The 19,938-nt window shown below is 43.0% G+C and overlaps 1 protein-coding gene across 3 annotated transcripts in view; it reads right to left on the bottom strand.

Annotated features, from left to right (window-relative positions):
• The window catches only part of lrrc38a (leucine rich repeat containing 38a), a 40,254-nt gene extending 20,928 nt beyond the window's left edge, over positions 1 to 19,326 (bottom strand). The window contains exons 1-4 of one of the 3 annotated variants that reach the window (XR_013904060.1): positions 18,412 to 18,549; positions 16,690 to 16,827; positions 15,742 to 15,780; positions 15,045 to 15,118 (exon numbers count right to left, since the gene is read on the bottom strand). Coding sequence is in view for 1 of the 3 variants with exons in the window: in XM_080294709.1 (XP_080150835.1) it covers positions 18,412 to 19,066 (655 nt within the window). In the remaining 2 variants the exon portion in view is untranslated. Of the gene's footprint in view, positions 1 to 15,044; positions 15,124 to 15,741; positions 15,781 to 16,689; positions 16,828 to 18,411 lie in introns of all 3 variants that reach the window. The other 2 variants (XR_013904059.1, XM_080294709.1) reach the window with 2 other exon arrangements.
• Positions 19,327 to 19,938: the final 612 nt, after the last annotated feature.

Consider the following 19,938-nt stretch of genomic DNA (forward strand, 5'->3'; position numbering starts at 1 on the left):
ACCCAATTGTGGAAAAACTCCCACATACCCTGCAAGAGTTATGGATCAAACAGGGGTCCAAGTATAAGAAAGAACACAGAGTGCACTATCCGCCTTTCTCCTACTTTGTTCAGTTCGTGAATAGCAATGCTGAAATGAAAACTGACCCCAGCTTCATTCTACAAAATTACAGCACTGGGCACATGAAGATAGAAAGGCCATTGGTGAGACAATCACATTTTAGAGCCCCGCTAACAGCAAGCAAAACACAGGTTGGTACACCCAGCAACAAATCTAACACTCACTCTCTTGATCCCGACAAACAGTGTCCAGTACACATGAAGCCCCATTCACTTGCAAAATGTAGAGGGTTTAGGATGAAAACACTGGATGAGCGGAAAAGTCTGCTCAAAGGGCTCTCGATCTGTTACAAGTGTCTCTCATCAACAGAACACAGGGCCAAAGACCGTAAAGCTGATATTCGTTGTCTGGAGTGCAAAAGCGATACCCACATCTCCGCCATACTATGGATTCAAGAAAACTACTGTGGAAGTAGAGAAAGAATATGGCAGCGATGTATGGGAATTTATTGAGCGCCATTTTTATGTAGATGATGGGCTAAAGTCATTTCCCTCTCAGACCCAGGCGATTGACGTCCTTCACAGAACACAAAGGATGCTGGCTCAGTCTAACATCCACCTTCACAAGATCTCATCCAACAGCCCTGTAGTTGTCAGTGCCTTCCCAAGTGAAGATCTAGCCACAGGCCCGCAGGAACTCCAACGTGGACAACACGCCCCACTCATGCAACGCAGCCTTGGGTTAGGCTGGGACCTGTCGACAGACCAATTGTCATTTCAAGTTGAAATCAGTGACAGGCCTTTCACCAAACGTGGTGTATTGTCAGTCATCAACAGTTTGTATGACCCACTTGGCTTCGCTGTGCCAGTCAGCATCGAAAGCCGCTCCATTCTGAGAGAGATTTCTATGGACATTAGCGAATGGGATGCATCGCTGCCGAGGGAGAAACAGGACAAGTGGCAACAATGGAAAGATTCCCTAAAGCACTTACAACAGCTCAAGATCTCCTGCATGTATACAGTGGGGCAAAAAAGTATTTCGTCAGCCACCGATTGTGCAAGTTCCCCCACTTAAAATGATGACAGAGGTCAGTAATTTGCACCAGAGGTACACTTCAACTGTGAGAGACAGAATGTGAAAAAAAAAATCCATGAATCCACATGGTAGGATTTGTAAAGAATTTATTCGTAAATCAGGGTGGAAAATAAGTATTTGGTCAATAACAAAAATACAACTCAATACTTTGTAACATAACCTTTGTTGGCAATAACAGAGGTCAAACGTTTACTATAAGTCTTTACCAGGTTTGCACACACAGTAGCTGGTATTTTGGCCCATTCCTCCATGCAGATCTTCTCGAGAGCAGTGATGTTTTGGGGCTGTCGCCGAGCAACACGGACTTTCAACTCCCGCCACAGATTTTCTATGGGGTTGAGGTCTGGAGACTGGCTAGGCCACTCCAGGACTTTCAAATGCTTCTTACGGAGCCACTCCTTTGTTGCCCGGGTGGTGTGTTTTGGATCATTGTCATGTTGGAAGACCCAGCCTCGTTTCATCTTCAAAGTTCTCACTGATGGAAGGAGGTTTTGGCTCAAAATCTCACAATACATGGCCCCATTCATTCTGTCCTTAACACGGATCAGTCGTCCTGTCCCCTTGGCAGAAAAACAGCCCCATAGCATGATGTTTCCACCCCCATGCTTCACAGTAGGTATGGTGTTCTTGGGATGCAACTCAGTATTCTTCTTCCTCCAAACACGACGAGTTGAGTTTATACCAAAAAGTTCTACTTTGGTTTCATCTGACCACATGACATTCTCCCAATCCTCTGCTGTATCATCCATGTGCTCTCTGGCAAACTTCAGACGGGCCTGGACATGCACTGGCTTCAGCAGCGGAACACGTCTGGCACTGCGGGATTTGATTCCCTGCCGTTGTAGTGTGTTACTGATGGTGACCTTTGTTACTTTGGTCCCAGCTCTCTGCAGGTCATTCACTAGGTCCCCCCGTGTGGTTCTGGGATCTTTGCTCACCGTTCTCATGATCATTTTGACCCCACGGGATGAGATCTTGCGTGGAGCCCCAGATCGAGGGAGATTATCAGTGGTCTTGTATGTCTTCCATTTTCTGATGATTGCTCCCTCAGTTGATTTTTTCACACCAAGCTGCTTGCCTATTGTAGATTCACTCTTCCCAGTCTGGTGCAGGTCTACAATACTTTTCCTGGTGTCCTTCGAAAGCTCTTTGGTCTTGGCCATGGCAGAGCTTGGAGTCTGACTGTTTGCGGCTGTGGACAGGTGTCTTTTATACAGATGATGAGTTCAAACAGGTGCCATTCATACAGGTAACGAGTGGGGGACAGAAAAGCTTCTTACAGAAGACGTTACAGGTCTGTGAGAGCCAGAGATTTTCCTTGTTTGAGGTGACCAAATACTTATTTTCCACCCTAATTTACGAATAAATTCTTTACAAATCCTACCATGTGGATTCATGGATTTTTTTTTTTCACATTCTGTCTCTCACAGTTGAAGTGTACCTCTGGTGCAAATTACTGACCTCTGTCATCATTTTAAGTGGGGGAACTTGCACAATCGGTGGCTGACTAAATACTTTTTTGCACCACTGTAAATCAAGTTTAGGTGTAGTTTTTTTTCTTTTTTTTTTTCTTTTCTTTTTTTTTTTGCCTGTCCCATTCGTTAGCCGTCAGAATTGTTGTCTGAAGACCAACAAGGATACCCAATGGATTTACTTTGCCAAATGGATCATCACGGCCTTGCCGTATTGGTCCATTTGATCGACCTTTGCTGTTATTTTTTCTTTTCTTTTATTTTCAGTTGTTACAGACTGGACAGATATGACTGAGGGATAGGAAAGGGAGAAAGAAAGATGAAGGAAAAGAAAAACAGAAGGGAAGAGGGACAGTGAGAAAGGGCACTTAAAAAGAGAAAGAAGAGAAAACTTACTTCAGGTAAGAAGTTATGACCTGCAGTCTATCTGGGTCAGATATAAATCAAGTTTAGGTGTGGTTTATTTTCGCTGTGCTGACTTTTTACCGTCAGTTACAATAACTCATACTGCGTACTAGCTAGCATGATGGAGTTTCTATACAGCTGGGTGGGTGCTCTGATGTTACTGATAGTGAACTTTATTTTATTCATAAGGCTAAGTTATTAGAGTTGCCAACCGTCCCGTAAAAAACAGAATCATCCCGTATTCATAGAAAATATTACGCATTTTGTATTGAGCTGAAAAGGAACACAGTTTGTCCCATACTTCAGCTAGAATGGAAAAAGACACAAAGCTGGAGTTATTCTGTGTCTTTATGCTGCAGCTGTTTCTTCTTCTCTCATTCTGTCCCCTTCCCTCTCCTGTTGCTACTTCAATCATCGAATGTTTTCTGGAGCCACAGCTGTAAAAGCTGCTGGTCCTGATGTCGGTTTGGATATGTGGTGAGAGGGAAATATGAAGATGAAACCAGGAGATGTCCTTACTGAATCATCAGAGCTGAACAGGTGATGGAGAAACAGGTTTATTGTTTAGGTGACATGAATGAGTTTAAGGGAAGTTATGAACTGTTTCTGAGAGACAAATAACACCAGGATCCTTTTCTAAGTAGCTGACAGCTGGTAACTGTGCAGGGGCGGGTCTAGCAAAGTTTTGCCAGGGGGCCAGGTAGGGCATTAACAGGGAGAGCAGGGCACAAAGAAATACTTTTCTTTCTTATTCTCATTTAAAATGTCTAGCTTTTAATAAGTAATTATCTGAATCTTACAACCAAAGTTTTTATCTGATATAAAATCTATAGACATCATACATATACCAACAAGACAGTGTACATCACTGTCACAACAGCATTCGTTTTCATTCAAAGGCTTTATGGCTTTTCCTATAATACCTGGTGGACCGGTCTCTAGTCAAAATGCCCGGGCTGATGTTTTGTCCCAGTCCAGCCCTGTGTCACCTCAACCTATGGGGCGCCATTTATAAAGTGAAACATGCTGAAATTAACGGCAACATTTTTCCACATTTAGCTCAAAACCTTACAAAACATGTTTTTTCGAGTCATTTTTTACAACATTTAGTAAAATATTTGTAAACTTTTCATATTTAAAACACAATTTTAAATGTTAAATCTAAATGTTAAATCTAAATATTATATTTAAATCTAAATGTTAAATTGAAATATTATATTTAAATCTAAATGTCACAGGAAACTAAATATTTAGCTACCATGCAAATTTATTGCATGGATCAATGGAAATACCAAAATAAAAGCTTCACGAAAACCTAGTAGTGGTCAGATTGTGTCTGCTATCCCCCTCACTTCTCATCGCCATGAGCTGCTTCACTTCTTGCCTACCAACACGTCCAGCGATTTAGCTGAAATCATCGGAAGATCCGTTTTGTTGGCCATCCAAAGGTTCAGCAGTAGTGGAAGCCAATCACTGCAGCACTCGTAGGCAAGAAATGAAGCAGCTCATGGCAGTGAGAAGTGAGGGGGAGAGCAGACACAATCTGACCACTACTGGCACACTTTTGCACCGGAGGTTTTGGTATTTCTGTTGATCCATACAATAAATTTGCATGTTAGCTAAATATTTAGTTTCCTGTAACATTTAGATTTAACATTTAACATTTAGATTTAGATATAAATTTAATATTTAGATTAACATTTAACATTAAGATTTAATCTTTAACATTTAGATATAACATTTTTAAAATTGTGTTTTAAATATGAAATTTTTTTTTTTGTCTGTTTGTTTTGTTGGTTTTTGGTTTTTGCCCTTTATCACCGCTCCTCTTCCCCGCTGTTTTTCTTTCCCTCTTTCTTTCTCCCTTTTCTTCTCCCCAGACAAGTCTGTCCCGTGTTCAGCAAATGAAAATAAAATAAACAATAAAAGCAAAGGTGAATCAAATAGACCAATACGGCAAGGCTGGGATGGTCCATTTGGTAAAGTAAATCCATTGGGCATCTTTCTTTGCCTTTAGACAACAATTCTGATGGCAAAAGAACCAAACGGGACAGGCAAAAAGAAAAAAGAAAAAAAGAAAAGAGAAGAAATGTGGCCCTGAACTGGAGATAGCTATACATGCATTTATTTCCTCACGCTTGGACTATTGTAACTGTTTGTTTATGTGTCTAAGCAAAGGATCTCTGGATCGTCTGCAGGTTGTGCAAAATGCTGCAGCTAGGCTGTTGACAAATTCGTTTTCTGGCTCTTGGCGAAGGCGGTCGCACTTTTTCTCCTCTCCTCCTTCCCCTTATCTTCCCTGCTTAGCCTCTTGTGTCCTTGTCTTGTCTCGTGTGTATTACTTTCCCTCGAACAGTCTCTCACTGTCGTTCTCTAAAACCTAAAAGAGAATTATGGATTTGATCAACTGGTCTCTGAATGCTATTGACACCCTTTTCTCAACGAGAAGTCTGGGCTCGGGAGAGCCCGAGTGCCCTGGAGGGACTTTCCCTGCCGGATACACGATGGACGGGTGGCAGAACTGGAGGGTCATGTGCCTGGCGGGACTGTCGATCGAGCACGCTGAAGATATCTACCTATTCGGAACCATGATAACAGGGTTCTTGCTGATCGGAGCTGGCTTGGCCCTGATCTATCGGAGAAATAAGAGAACGGAACCAGCTGTTCAAACCCCCCCCCCCCCCCCCCCCCCCCAAGGCTGACCGCTGGAATTGAAGCGATGGGACGAGGCGCGACCTCTCACAACGAACGCAGCATGGTTAACACCTTGGAGACGCTTACAGCTGCCGTGAAGACTCAAAATAACAACATTGAGCGTATATTGGGATACATCAGAGAGAGGCCTGCTCAGAATGACACCCTTGAGCGAAAGTTGGATCACATCGCAGAACGGCTCACTGCAGTTGTGGGGTCTCAGAATCAAAAGAATGACAACACCACGGAACAGAAGTTAGATACCATCATGGGGAGGCTCACGGCTCTCCAACGGGAGATCGAGAGACCAGTGTCGGAGTGTTAAAAAACAGCTTGAAATTTGGAGCTGCTTGCATAAAGGAGAAATCAACAATATTCAACATATGGACATCACGGCGCCAGCTGCTCAGGCCCAAGGCTGAAGCCGAACAACAACTCCCAGATAACGACTGTGTGATGACTATTCTTCCCATCCCATGGAAGGCCACCTGGGTTGGCTGGCAGACTGTTTACTTAGCCTGATAGAGCGAAGGACACTGTCTCAGCTGAACTCTGGACACGCACACACATACACTGATAAGCACGCACTCACCCCCCTCCCTTTCCAAACGCCTTCGATGCTTGTTTCCTGTGGGGGAGGATGGCGGGTCTGTGTGCCGCGCTGGAATGGTAGCGCTGTGTAGGACGACTGCTGTGTTCCTTCGGATTACTCCTCACCCCCTACCCAACCCCTGTGGCTTGTCACGTGCTCCAATGTTTTAATGTGGACATTTATGTGCTCTCTGTGCAGAGGAATTTTTTTGTTTCCTGTTCTCATGCTGTCCTCCCATAGGTGCCCAGCGTGAGAAGAGATCTCTTTTCTCCTCTTGTACTTTTCCCATTGTTGTGTACTTTTTCAGTATTTTTTTTCTGTAACGCTGCCGATCTCCGACTGTATTCCCATGTGATGTCTTGTTGTGTGTGTACGTCGGGGAGGGGGGGGGGGGGGGGGGTCCTATTCCTCTGTGGGGCAACCTGCAAATGGCCAATAATGCATTCATTCAATTCAATTCAACTATTCACATGTGACACCATTGCTATTTCAGCTACACTGGCTTCCTGTTGAATGTAGAATACATTTTAAGATCCTGGTCTTGACATTTAGAGCCTTGCATGGACTGGCACCATCCTACATCTCCGATCTGCTACAGCCCTATGTCCACAGCAGGTCCCTGAGGTCATCTGATCGGGGCTTACTTGCTATAAAACAGACAAAGGGTGACAGAGCTTTTGCCACTGTGGCCCCAACACTGTGGAACTCTCTCCCTCATACATTAAGAATTGTGGACTTGGTAGTTGTTTTTAAAAAACAACTCAAAACTCACCTTTTTAAAACTGTTTTTGGTTAAATTTCTGCCTGTTTTATATTGTCTGTTTTACCCTTTTATTATTTGTTATCTTATGTGCAGCACTTTGTGATTCTGTCTAGAAAGGTGCTATATAAATAAAATTTTATTTATTTATTTATTTATTTATTAAGGGGCAGTGCCAGGGTAGCTGGCTGAGTAGCTGCTGCCACTCAGTAATCAGGTTCTCCTCTTTTTTCATTGACACTGGGACCTAGGAGGGGAGAGAGGTGTGGAGCGGGCAAGCAGCTGGAAAGCTGACTGCCCTGATGTCAAAACATAGTCTTGGTCTCGAGACTTTTGGTTGGTCTTGATCTTGTCTTGATCTCGGATCCCTCGGTCTTGTCTTGGTATCGCTGTCTCGGCTTACTGGGCTTAAGCCCGTGTCATTTCTTTTTCAGAAGCCTGGGGTCTTTTGGAGTGTAATTTGTTTCATAGCTAGATGCCTGACTGACAACTGTATAAAACAAAAACTACACACAATATTCGAAGCACATAGTGCACAGTCGTAAATTCACCCTGATTTTGGTATGATCCGAGCTCAGGCACTGGGTGACTGAGCACAGCACTTACGCATGTGAGCGAGGAGGGAGAAGCTGCTGCCTGCAGTCCTGATTTTGAACTGTTGTAGTCCTGTTTTAATTCCGTATCAGTTCTGGGTCTGGTTGAATTGGGGTTTAGTCCTCGTGTCTTGATGCAGCCCTGATTTTGTTCTGCCTTGCTGCTTAATTAAAAAACTAGTTTAAGGTGTCCTGCATACGTGATATATACTTTTTTCCTATATGAAGTCATTCTTTTTTGAACAAAACTCAAAACACAGCCTAATAAATCTTTCAGTCATTTCTAACTGGTAAGACAGTAGACAGCGATGAGGAGGGCTGTGCGAGTGCATCATAAAAACACATAATTATGCCTGACACCCTTAAACGAAGCAGCATCTGGCTGCAGTTTAAAGACTTTTTTGTCTCGGTCTTGGTCTTAGTCTTGGTCTTAATACCCTCTGGTCTTGGTATTGTCTTGGTCTCGGTTTAGGCGGTCTTGACTACAAGTCTACCACACACAGAGAAGCAAGCACACAAACCAAGATGTATCTTTATAGAATTTTGATTTTGTCATAGTTTATCTTTTCTAGTCTTTTGGTTTCTGTTTCTGTGTTCTTGGGTTGCTGTCTCCCCTGTCAGCTGTATCCCCTGGTCAAGTCCGCATCTCTTATGTTTTCTGTTTTACTTTGAAAGTCTGTGTCCTATGTCAATGTATTGATTTTTCCTTCCCTTGGTCTTGTCATGTCAGATTACTCCCAGCTGTGCTCTCCTTCTGTCTCATTCCCCTCATTATCCCTCAGTGTATTTAAGCCCCGTGTTTCTCTTTGTCAGTGTCGTGTTGTCTGTGTTCCACCCCCTATGTTATGTCAGGTTTCAAGATTCTGTGCAGGACATGATTCATGTTGCTTGTTCTTGTATATGTTTCATAATTCTTTCATGTTCCGGCACAAAGTCTTGTTCATAGTCGTCACAGTCTTCATAGTCATAGTCTTCACAGTTCTTAGTTTCTTCCCAGTTTAGGATCCTGTTTAGTTGTTGCTCCTGTTCTGCTCTCATTTTGTTTTGTTCATGATCTCCAGTCCCAATAAAACGCTCGCTTTTTGTTTAAAGTTAATTTTGTCTCTTCTTCTGTGTCTGACCTGGGTCCTGCAAACACCCTCACACCGTCTGCACCCGCAGATTATGACAGTCATAACCAGTACATAAAATGAAATACAAGCCCCTAGTGATAAAGATAGATAAACAATAGAGTATGCTAAAATTATCTTACTACAAGGCTCATTCACCCATTCATATAAGGGCTTTTTCAATGCCATAAGCACTTTTAAACTAATGTTCACACACTCTGACACCCGATGGAAAACCTGGATGAAGGAGCCAGGCTGGAGACCACAGCAATCTCCAATATCAATCAATATTACAAACCACAATCAGTCTTAGGGCCTAAGTCTTAGTCTTACCAGGAGCTGACATGATCCAGGTATTCTGCCTGACAAACCTAACAGCACTCCATGACTCCTGGTAGCACCGAAATGTGAGATGCTAACAGCTAAACATCTATACTAATCCTGATCATGAAGGAACCCTATAGTGGTACTTATATTTTGATTTTCTACTCAGCTATATTGTTTATTATATGCTTTGATTTTGTTGTTGGTTTTATGTTCATAGGTGGGAGAAGTGTTTCGTCACTCATCCAAGTGGCTTCAGTCTTCTGTCTCCAGACTGAAGAAGTCACTTCGATGAGTGACAAAATGTTTCTCCCGCTGAAAACACTACGTCCAGATGAACAGAATCAACCTAATGTAGTCTATACTGAGTTGTGCGCTCAAACGAAAAAATATGTAACATATTGCATTACTTTTTAAAAAAGAAATGAGTAATGTGTAATACAGTGGTCCCTTGCGGTTCACCTTTCACACCCTCGCTGTTTTGCTTGTTTTTTTTCTGCAATTGTTTTTTAAAATTGTGTTCTGCATCCTGATTGGCTGTAGACCATTGTCAATCAATCTCCTCTGTGTCTCCTGTACAGTACAGAATGCGTTCAGCTTGTCAAATTTACATAAATCTTCGATCGCTAGCAGTGTGACTCTGAAGTGCTGCACTGTATGTTTGTAAGTTTTCTCCTCAACAAACACAACAATGTCAACGAAACGTTTTGCACCATCAAAGGCTCCTGCGGTAGCACCCAAAAGGCAGAGGAAGATGCTAACCATCGCACAAAAACTTGGAATTCTGGACATGCTAAAGGAAGGTGGAAGTTACCATATTTTTTGGACAATAAGGTGCACGGGATTATAAGACGCATGAGGCGTAACAAAACAGTCAGATAAGTCAAACTTTACTCAACTCATTCTTATTGCTTCCTCCACTTCCCTATCATTGATTCATTAATGTTGAATGAATTCGCTCGCAGCTGCTTTATTCCCATGTTCTGGACCTGAAAACAGGGTTTGATCTTTGGTTTCATTCTATAATACTGGACTTATTTTTCTACGAAGGTTTGAACTTTGAGAGTGTTTGAACAAGAGAGAAATGTGTGAAAATGTTAATGCCTGTCTGAGGAAAGTGTATAAAGTCTGTAGTGAGGGGTTTTACAGCCTTAAACATCTATAATAACTGTAAAAAATAAAGTTGGCAACTTTGCAGATTTCACCTATCGCGTGTTATTTTTAGAACGTAACTCCCGCAATAAACGAAAAATTATGTTATGTCTATTTTAATAATAAATCATTTTGATGAATAAACCTTTCTATGTTTAAACATGTGCCATGGTGTGTTCTTTTTGCTTGTGACTTCTTGATGTTTTTTATTAATAAAAAACAAACACTATATATATCTATATCTATATAGCAATATATAATACGATCTTATAAAAGGTTGTGAGTATGCTTGTGCTGTGAGGTATGTTTATATATAATATACTATAACTTCTATAATTATAACTATATACATATAGTATATTTCTTATGTACATTTTAGACCTGGGAGACTGTTTCCAGGTAGGAATAGGCAAGCGTCCTTGGGGATCAGGATTGTCTGCCCTTCAGGTAGCCATTCTAGGCGTCCTTTATTGAATTGCAGCTGGTTCAGTTGTGTTGCCAGACTCTCGTGGAGTGCAGTCAGCACCTTCAGCCAGTAGGCATGAATCATGCCAGGGTCTGGTGCTGTCCAACTGTTCATACTGGAGACCCTTTCTTGGATGTCTGCCACTGTGATGGTTATTGGATCCTGTTCAGGGAGGTTGCTGTGGTCTGCTCTTAGATCCACAAGCCACTGAGCATTGTTGTTATGAGTTGCATCCTTCTCCCACATGTTCTTCCAGTATTGCTCCGTCTCCAGCCTCGGTGGGGCTGTTCTCATATTGTTCCCCTGCCACTCAGAGTACAACTTGAATGGTTCCGTGGAATACAGCTGGTTTATGGGATTGCCTATAGTGCTGCATTCACATCTGCTAGTAGACCTTCAGGGGGTACTTCACATATTCTTGGTAACCGGCTACAGAGTGTCCAGATTTTCATCTTTGCCATGATTCTGTCTTTCAGGTCAGTTCCTTTCACACTTAACGCTCCTTCTTCCATCATACTTTGGGCTTGGTACCCAATCTTGAGTGGGGGTGATGATGTCTCCCTCCTGACCTGTCGTCCTGGCTCGTCTTTGCCGTAGCTGGACCCGATTCGTCATGGGCCCAGCTCAAACGGTCCAGATCTGATACGGATCTGTTCATGTACCAGCTCATCTACCTTGGATCTGTTTTTGATCCGTTCATCGTGACGTATTGCTGTTGTTGTTGTCAGCTGTCCGCAGCCCGAGTGTCCAAAAAAATGCACTTTCCCTCTGATACAGTTTGATTAAAATCTTACACTGCCAGCAGTGACCCTTAATCATAAATATAAATATAAAAATAGGTAGAAAAAAACTGAATCCTGAATAAATATTATATTATTCAATAATTTGCTACAAATAGATCAGTGTGTTTGGGATCTTAGTAGATACATCTGTAGATCTGTACAGTGATATTATTGACTGCTCTGAAATCTCTGGAAGTTTAATGATCAGCCCATGGACTCAGTTCAATGGTCTCAAGGTTCAAGGTTCTTTATTTGTCACATGCATAGTTATACAAGTATAACACACAGTGAAATGTAGCCTGACACGCTCCTCGACATGGGGGGGGGGGGGGGGGGGGGGGGGGGGGGCTGTAGAGGAAGAACATTATATATATATATATATATATATATATACATTGGGTGAACGTGCAGTAGTAGCAGCAAGCAGGTGAATTCTGTACATTAATATGAATAGACATCTGACTATTTTACAGGATAGACAATATAAACATGTTTAAAATTAAAGGAATTTGAAATGTACATTGTACCTTGGTTTAGTGTCTGGAAGAGAGTCCTGTCTCAGTCAATTATAGATGATGTGAGAGGGCGGGTGTGTGTGTTTAGGGCACGGATGGCTTGGGGATAGAAGCTCCTCTTGAGTCTCTCTGTCCTTGCCCGGAAGATGCGGAACCTGCAGCAGCATTCTGCTGTACGGATCACTCTCTGGAGAGCTTTTTGGTCCTTCACACAGCTGTTCCCGAACCACGATGTCATGTTCTGTGTGAGGATGCTCTCCACAGCGCCTGTATAGAAAATCCTGAGGATCTTTGGAGAGACCCTGAACTTCCTCAGTTGTCGTAGGTGATACCTACGCGCTGCCTAGCCTTTTTGGTCTGGACCTGAATGTGGGCAGCCCATGTCAGGCCTGAGGAGATGTGGACACCAAGATACTTGAAGGACTGCACCCTCTCCACTGGAGCTCCATTGATGATAATGGGCTTGTAGTCTCTGTGCTGACCCCTTCTGAAGTCCACCACCAGCTCCTTGGTCTTGCCGACGTTCAGCTGGAGGTGGTTGTCCTGGCACCATGATGCCAGATTCTTCACTTCATCCATGTAGGCCGCCTCATCGTTGTTGGAGATGGCACCCAACACCACTGTGTCGTCAGAAAACTTCACAATGGTATTGGAGCCATGGGTGGCCACACAGTCTGAAGTGTAGAGGGAGTAGAGCAGTGGCGAGAGGACACATCCCTGAGGTGCTCCTGTGTTGATGGTGATGCTGTTGGAGAAGCACCTGCCCACCCTCACCACCTGAGTTCTGCCAGTGAGGAAGTCCAACACCCATGCACACAGACGGCTGTTAAGTCCCAGATCCCTGAGCTTTGTGAACAGTCTGCAGGGCACTATTGTGTTAAACGCTGAACTGTAATCAACAAACAGCATTTGCACATAGTTACCCTGTTTCTTGTCCACGTGGCTGAGAGTGGTGTGTAGGACGTGGGCGATGGCATCCTCTGTGGATCTGTTGGATCTGTAGGCGAACTGCAGTGGATCTGTAGTGTCTGGGATGGAGGAGGAGATGATGTTCTTCAGCAGCCTCTCAAACACCTTCATTACTACCGAGGTCAGTGCAACTGGCCGGTAATCGTTCAGGGATGAGGGTTTGCTGTTCTTGGGCACAGGGATGATGGTGGATCTTTTGAAGCATGTGGGGACCACAGACTTCACCAGGGACTCGTTGAAGATGTAAGTGAACACACCTGGTCAGCACAGCAGCGCAGCAGACGGCCGGTGACGCCGTCTGGCCCCGCCGCTTTCCTTGTGTTCACTCTCCTCAAAGCCGCTCGGACGTCATGCTCCGCGATGCTGGTCACCGGTCTCTCGCTGATGACGTCACTGTCCTCGGTAGTCAGGCGGTAGATAGCATTAGCCGCCTGGCTAACCTCGAAACGGGCGTAGAACTGATTAAGCTCATTGGTGAATACAAAGTCGGCGTTGATCTGCGCAGTGTCCCTGGCTTTGTAGTCCGTAATGGTGCGTAGTCCGTGCCACATACTCCGTGTGTCCCCCTGGTGGAAGCGGGACTCTTTGTAGGCGCTCATATCGCCAGTGGCGAGACCCGCGTTGTAGGAGGCGGTCCTGGCGTTTACTGCAGTGCGGATCGATCTGTCCATCCACGGTTTCTGGTTTGGGAATGTGGTGACTCTCGCAGTGGGGATAATCTCCTCCGCTAGCATATTGACGAAGCATACTGCTACTTCCGTAAACTCGTTGATGTCGACTGCGCATGCTCTGAACATGTCCCAGTCGACGTCGTTGAGTGCGTCCTGTAGCGTAGCTTCTGATTGGGCAGTCCACCATTTTACCTCCCTCGTGGTCACATCTTCCCTCCGTATGCTTTGTTTATACTGGGGAATGAGGAAGATGGCGTTGTGGTCAGACTTCCCAAAAGCCGGGTGTGAGACAGCTTTGTAGCCCTGCTTGTATGGCGTGTAGCAGTAATCCAAAATTCGATCCCCTCTCGTTGGACACGAGACATGCTGGTAAAAGTTTGGCATGACTTGTCTGAGGTTCGCTTTGTTAAAGTCTCCTGCTACAATGAGGGCTGCGCCCGGGTCCTTGTTTTGAAGCGAGCTCAGCACATCATGTAATTCGGACAAAGCCATACCTGTGTCCGCTTGGGGTGGGATGTAGACCGCCGTGGCGATGACCGAGGTGAGCTCACGGGGCAGATAGAAAGGGCGGCACTTAATGCTCAGGAACTCCAGATGTGGCGAGCAGCCGCTGGAGAGAGTAGAAATGCTCCTGGCATCACACCACTTTCTGTTTACCATGAAACACACTTCTCCACCTTTGGTTTTGTTCGACTCTGCCGTTCTGTCCGCGCGGAGCACAAAGAATGAATCCGACGGAGTTACGGCCTGATCCGGCACGGTGGGGGCCAGCCATGTCTCCGTGAAGCACAGAATGTTGCAGTCCCTCATGTCACGTTGGAAGGTGACCCTTGCTCTTAGGTCATTGAGCTTGTTCTCCATGGATTGTAAATTGGCCAGTAGGATACTGGGCAGTGGTGCGCGATGCACCTGCTGTCTCAATCTGTTCCTAATACCAGCGCGTTTCCCCCGGCGCTTCTTTGTTCTGCGCCTCGGATGAGCGGCCCGTCCTTTGTTGTTCTCCGCGCCGCGTAGAATCTCTGGCGGCCAGGAAGGGTCGGGTTTAAAAGTGTCCAAGATTAGATGTGCAACCTTGGCACCGATGTTTACAAGTGATCCGCTGTCGTAAACTATAAGACTAGAGGATTTTGGGATGTAAACCAGAGCAAAAAATAGGTAAAAAACAAGAAAAGTAGATAGTCAGAGCGGAGCGGTCAGGAAGGCGTTTGGACGTGGCCGCGCCATCAAATAATCAATCAAATAAATTAGCATGACTTCTTTTTTTAATGTCATCAGTTCAGATGTCAGTTTGATCACAGCATTGCTCTGTGGTGTCAAATTCATGTTCAAACATTATCACTTACAGAGTAAGTAAGTAATGTCTTGCATCAGGTAGATGCATCTACCTGACGTTTTCTTCCGCTTCTAATTGATCTTCCTCCAACATCTTCAAAGCAAAGATGGCAGCCAGGGAGGAAATCTATACTGGACAGCAGACAGAGAGAGAAAAAACTTCCTCTTAATATCATATAATCACACATATCATTTCATATATTGTTTGTTTTGTCAGACATGTAAGATTCATAGCAAAATTGTCTGATTGAATGTTCACTGATATCTGGCTGATTTCTTGTTACATTTTAAAACACCTTCTGCTGTTTTAGAGTTCTCCTGGATAAAAAAAAGAAATCTGGCACTTCTCACCTAGCCTCCAATCAAAAGAAAACTGTAATTTAAAAATAGCTGTACCCAGATTTTTTTTTGGTGGGGATTTAATTAACTCCCACAACAGGAAAATACACATGTGAGGTAACTCAGATTCATTGCTCTAACCGTAAGAAGATTATTATAGATTTTCATCATCCTTTTTCCTTCTGACTCTGCATGTGCACATGACTTTAACACAGAGTGTTAACACTTCATAGTTAGCTCATAATTTATATTTTACCGATGCAAAAACAGACTCAGTGCTAAAAGCAAAGAACCCCCCCCCACTCCGAATAACTGAGACTGGTGCTGTTGTAGTGGATTCCAGTGATTCCAGATGTTCACAAAACATTAAAAAAACACACGTGACTGATGCAAAGTTTAAACTGTATTTACCTTATTTTCCCGAGGCAGTGTGCAAAGATGAAACAGGCCCTGAATAAGATCAACACAGATCAGCACAGATGTATAATATCATTAATAAATATATTATTCTGTATTATTCTTAGTCTGAAAGAAAGTGGTGACATTTATATGGTCTAGGGCTTATTTTCAGATCAAGATCAAGATCGTCCCTGATTAGTTAACTGTTTTTAATATTATTTAACAGGAGATATGTGTAGGGACCGAGAGGGGGATTCGATAAAAAGAAACCAAAAACTGGATCATGCATGAACTCAAGTTGAGGTAAATATGAGTTGGTGAATTAAAGACAAAATAAATAAATAATGCAGTGTCATGATCATAACTCCATCAAATTGGTCTTGAAAGATAAAAACATATCTCACAGTGTGATGAAACATTCAGAGGATGACGCTGCTGTTACAGATTTCTTATTGTTGCCCTTTAATGTGCTGATAAATCAGAGAGGAAAAAGGGCCAATTCAGAATTTTCTGGAGTATTTTGACCTTTTCTTAAGAATGGTAGAAGCTGCCTGTAAATGCATGGCTATGTTTGAAAAGGAACTGTTAACAGCTCAATCAGGATAATTTTATGGCCAACAAATTATCAACTGTCGCCCAAAATGGTGGCTCAAACTCTGAGATAACAATTCAACTTATGATACTCACTTTAATGTAATGGATGTGCTCAGATGTGGAGAACAGAAAAGGCAGAGTTAGCTTAACTTTACCGGCAGTTTCTACTGGAATCGGGGGGGAAATTCCTTCACGTGTTCAGCCCTGGAGTAACAGCTAGCGGGACAGATAACTTTATCACCGCAACTGCCACACCAAAATAAACCACTCAGGGGCCTTTTAAACATTTAACCTCTTAATATATGTTCACTGAAATGGTAACTTCATGAATGAAGTATATTTGACACAAAAGTGTACAGTACTTACCTCTTTAGAGAAGTGCTGCTGCCCAATCCACTGCTTAAGGAAAAAAGAAAAAAGAGAATAGCAGGCACGCAGGTGTACCCTCTCCGTAGGTGGACTGGATCCTGTCCAGATGCCAGAAAGTGGGGCGGATCTGCTGACCTGAGGGCAGATCCATCCCAGAATATGATGCTATCTGGGTTTATTTTCTTGCTTTATTCTTTTTCTTGTGCTTATGAGTTCTATCTTCTAGTGCTTTTTATAGACTCCTTATTGTTTTTTGTGTTTCATGCCCTCAGTTCTCAGTTACAGATAACCTTGGGTTCCTTTTGTTTTTGATGTTTGTTAAGTCCTACGTTTGTTAAGTTACTTCCTGTTTTATTTTGGTGGTTGTTTGTCGCTTCTGCTTTGATAGTTTTTGTTCATCTATCTTGTTTTCTTTGCTTCACTGCAGCTGTTTCTTCGCCCAATTTTTCCTAATGCCTCTAATCAATTTATTCTCTTTGATGTGACAGCTGTTATCCTTCCACTGAGTTCCTGTTATCATCTCCAGCTTGTCTTCCATTTATATTTATATACTTCACTTTATCCTGCCTTTCTGTGGACTTCTATTACACCTGAAAAAACCCTTTCAATAAGTACCGTGCCTCAGTGTCTGCACTTGGGTTTTCATTCCACAACACATGATATCTGTGCTGATATGCGTGTTTAATTTTGTCCTCATTTGGCAATCAGTCATCATTTGGCCAAATGTTTTTACTTTGGTCTCATCTGTCCAAGATAGATTTAGTGTTTTAGAAGTCTTGTGGTTTATTCAGGTGCAACTCCTGTGATGAATGTGATATTGTGTTAACACCAGACCAACAAAATCCCAAAACTTCAGCTTTTCATAGAGGGGCATAGAATCTGGCTGCTTCTAATGTTTTAATTCTGATGTAAGTAGCAAGTGTGTGTTTTATTTTCACATGATGGTATGTTAATGTGAAAGTACTGGACTAGTGTGATGCATCAAGAGAAGAAAGACATGATGACCTAACATGTAAACTCATGTTTTAGGTTCTTTCCCTTTACACACTAGTAAAACCTAGTGATTTTCTAGCCTAGTGCATCAAAAGAAGCAAGAAGTGCACAGACAGTAGTTCAGGGCAGAGGTTTCAAGGGTCAAGATAAGAGGAGACAGGACCTCCGCCAATTGTTTCTAGCAAATTAAGAGGGGCACCCTGCTGGGGACACAGGGCAAATTTGGAATACAAAGAATGTCAAATCACTAAAGCAAAAAGCTAGCACTTTTCTAAGTTAAATTCAAAAGAAAAGAAATAAGGGAACAAAGCAACAATTAAAAATAGATCTTGGCAAGTTGTGTATATTACAGCTGAAGTTACAGTTGTGATAATAATGTCAACGTAGCAAGAGAAAATAAAGACAACATTCATTATTATCATCATTATCAATTACTGAAAAATCTAAAAAAAAAAGAGTGTGACAGGGAGGAAGAAAAGATAAAACAGAAAACTCACTCATATTTCAGATGTTAGAACAACAACAGTAACAGTTGTGTTTTTGTTACGCTTTCTGCTGCCACGTAGGAATAGCTGACTCATATTGATTACTGTACTGGATATCAGTAGGTGCTTGAGGAAGTAGGAATTGGTAGTATGTATGTGTGTGTCTTATAATCATTAAAATATAATTCATGGAAATAATTACATTTCTCAGATGCTCATTCACACTTAGCTAACATCTTACCTGTTGGGAGCTTATGCTGATTATTTGTCAGCCATACAAACAATTTGGCAAAGTGGCAGTTGCAAAGCCAGGGGTTGCCCTCCAAACGCACCATGTTAAGGGAGGGCAAAAGTTCCAGGACCCTGACATCCAGCCCTGTGAGACCATTCCTCTCCAGCTCCAATTCCCTCAAAGACGTCAACCCTGTAAAAACATCTCTGCTTACCATAGTTAGATAGGGATTGTCCCCTAGTCGTAGTTTAATCAGACTCCTTGATTCCCCAAATGTTCCTGAGGGGATTTCAGTCAGGTTATTGTTTCCCAAGTCCAAGAAGACTAATCTTGAAGAAGTGCTCAAGGTCCCTGGCTCCAGCTGGGAAAGGGAGTTATTCCTTAGGTCCAAATACACCAGATCTGTGTAAAGGACCAGGAAGTCAGAAGGGATCCATGGAATCCAGTTGTTGGATAGTAGGAGACGGCGAACGTCCAGAGGAATGGAATCTGGTACTCCAGTTAGACCTTGGCCAGAGCAGTTCACAGTGTGGTGGTCTGGACACAAACAGCTGGTTGGACAATTCTGGCCTTGTTTAAGCAAGGTGGAAAACAACAAGGCAAGGAAAGGCTTCAACCAGTTAATACATAGTAACATTGTCAAAGGGGTCTCAGCATTAATCATGAAACAGAGGGGTCAAAGGGTAGGTTAAAATGCAGGTCAGACAGACAAATGGATAAACAGGTTACGAGCACAGAGGAGGAAGGGGAAGAAAAGGTTAAACACTGTTGGTTAAGCTAGCATCCGTTCGTGCTTTGCAGTGTGAATTGAGAAAAAAAAAGTCGAAAAGCCATGGAGTAGAAAAGGTATGCTGTATTCCAAGAGACCATGTAGTAAGCAGGCAGGATCAAGCAGGAGGCTGCTGGCTTTGAGGGAAGAGAGGGGAGGAGCAAAAGAGAGAGCATGCAAGAGAATCGGGAGGAGGGGGGATGTGAAAAGGGAACAGATTAACACAGTGGTAAATGGAAGCTAGCAAACCAGAAGCGATCAGGGTGGGGCTTGTAGGGGTGACATCTGACAGGGATCGTTTTGTGTGTATAAATCTGTGTATATTTAGACTACTGAGGACAGGCCTATATGCTTTCTCAATGCTTTTCAGGTAAAACAGCTGTCCGTGTCATCATTTGGGTCATTTGAAAAGAATACTAGTGTGAATTCCCACTGAAAACCAACAAAAATCCTTTTTTCCAGACTGGCAGGCTCCAAGTGAAGATGGCATCATGAGCTGTGACTCATGTCTGAGGCTTTAGCATATGTTCAGCCAACATCAACATCCCACATACTCATATGTACCGAAATCAGGACATTTCAGCATCCCCTCTTTGGGAATCACAGTCAAACCATCCCCCGTGTTCTTTTGCTTTATGTGTAAATACTCAGCATTATGGTAGGGATTTTTGATTTAAAAAGTAAAAGAAACCTGCCAGTGGGTGTTCCTTAACAGTTATTGCATCAGTTTTTTGCATCAGTTTCTATGTAATAAAATTAAGAAATAG

Source organism: Astatotilapia calliptera, chromosome 20, assembly GCF_964374335.1.
Source record: "Astatotilapia calliptera chromosome 20, fAstCal68.1, whole genome shotgun sequence".
NCBI lineage: Eukaryota > Metazoa > Chordata > Actinopteri > Cichliformes > Cichlidae > Astatotilapia > Astatotilapia calliptera.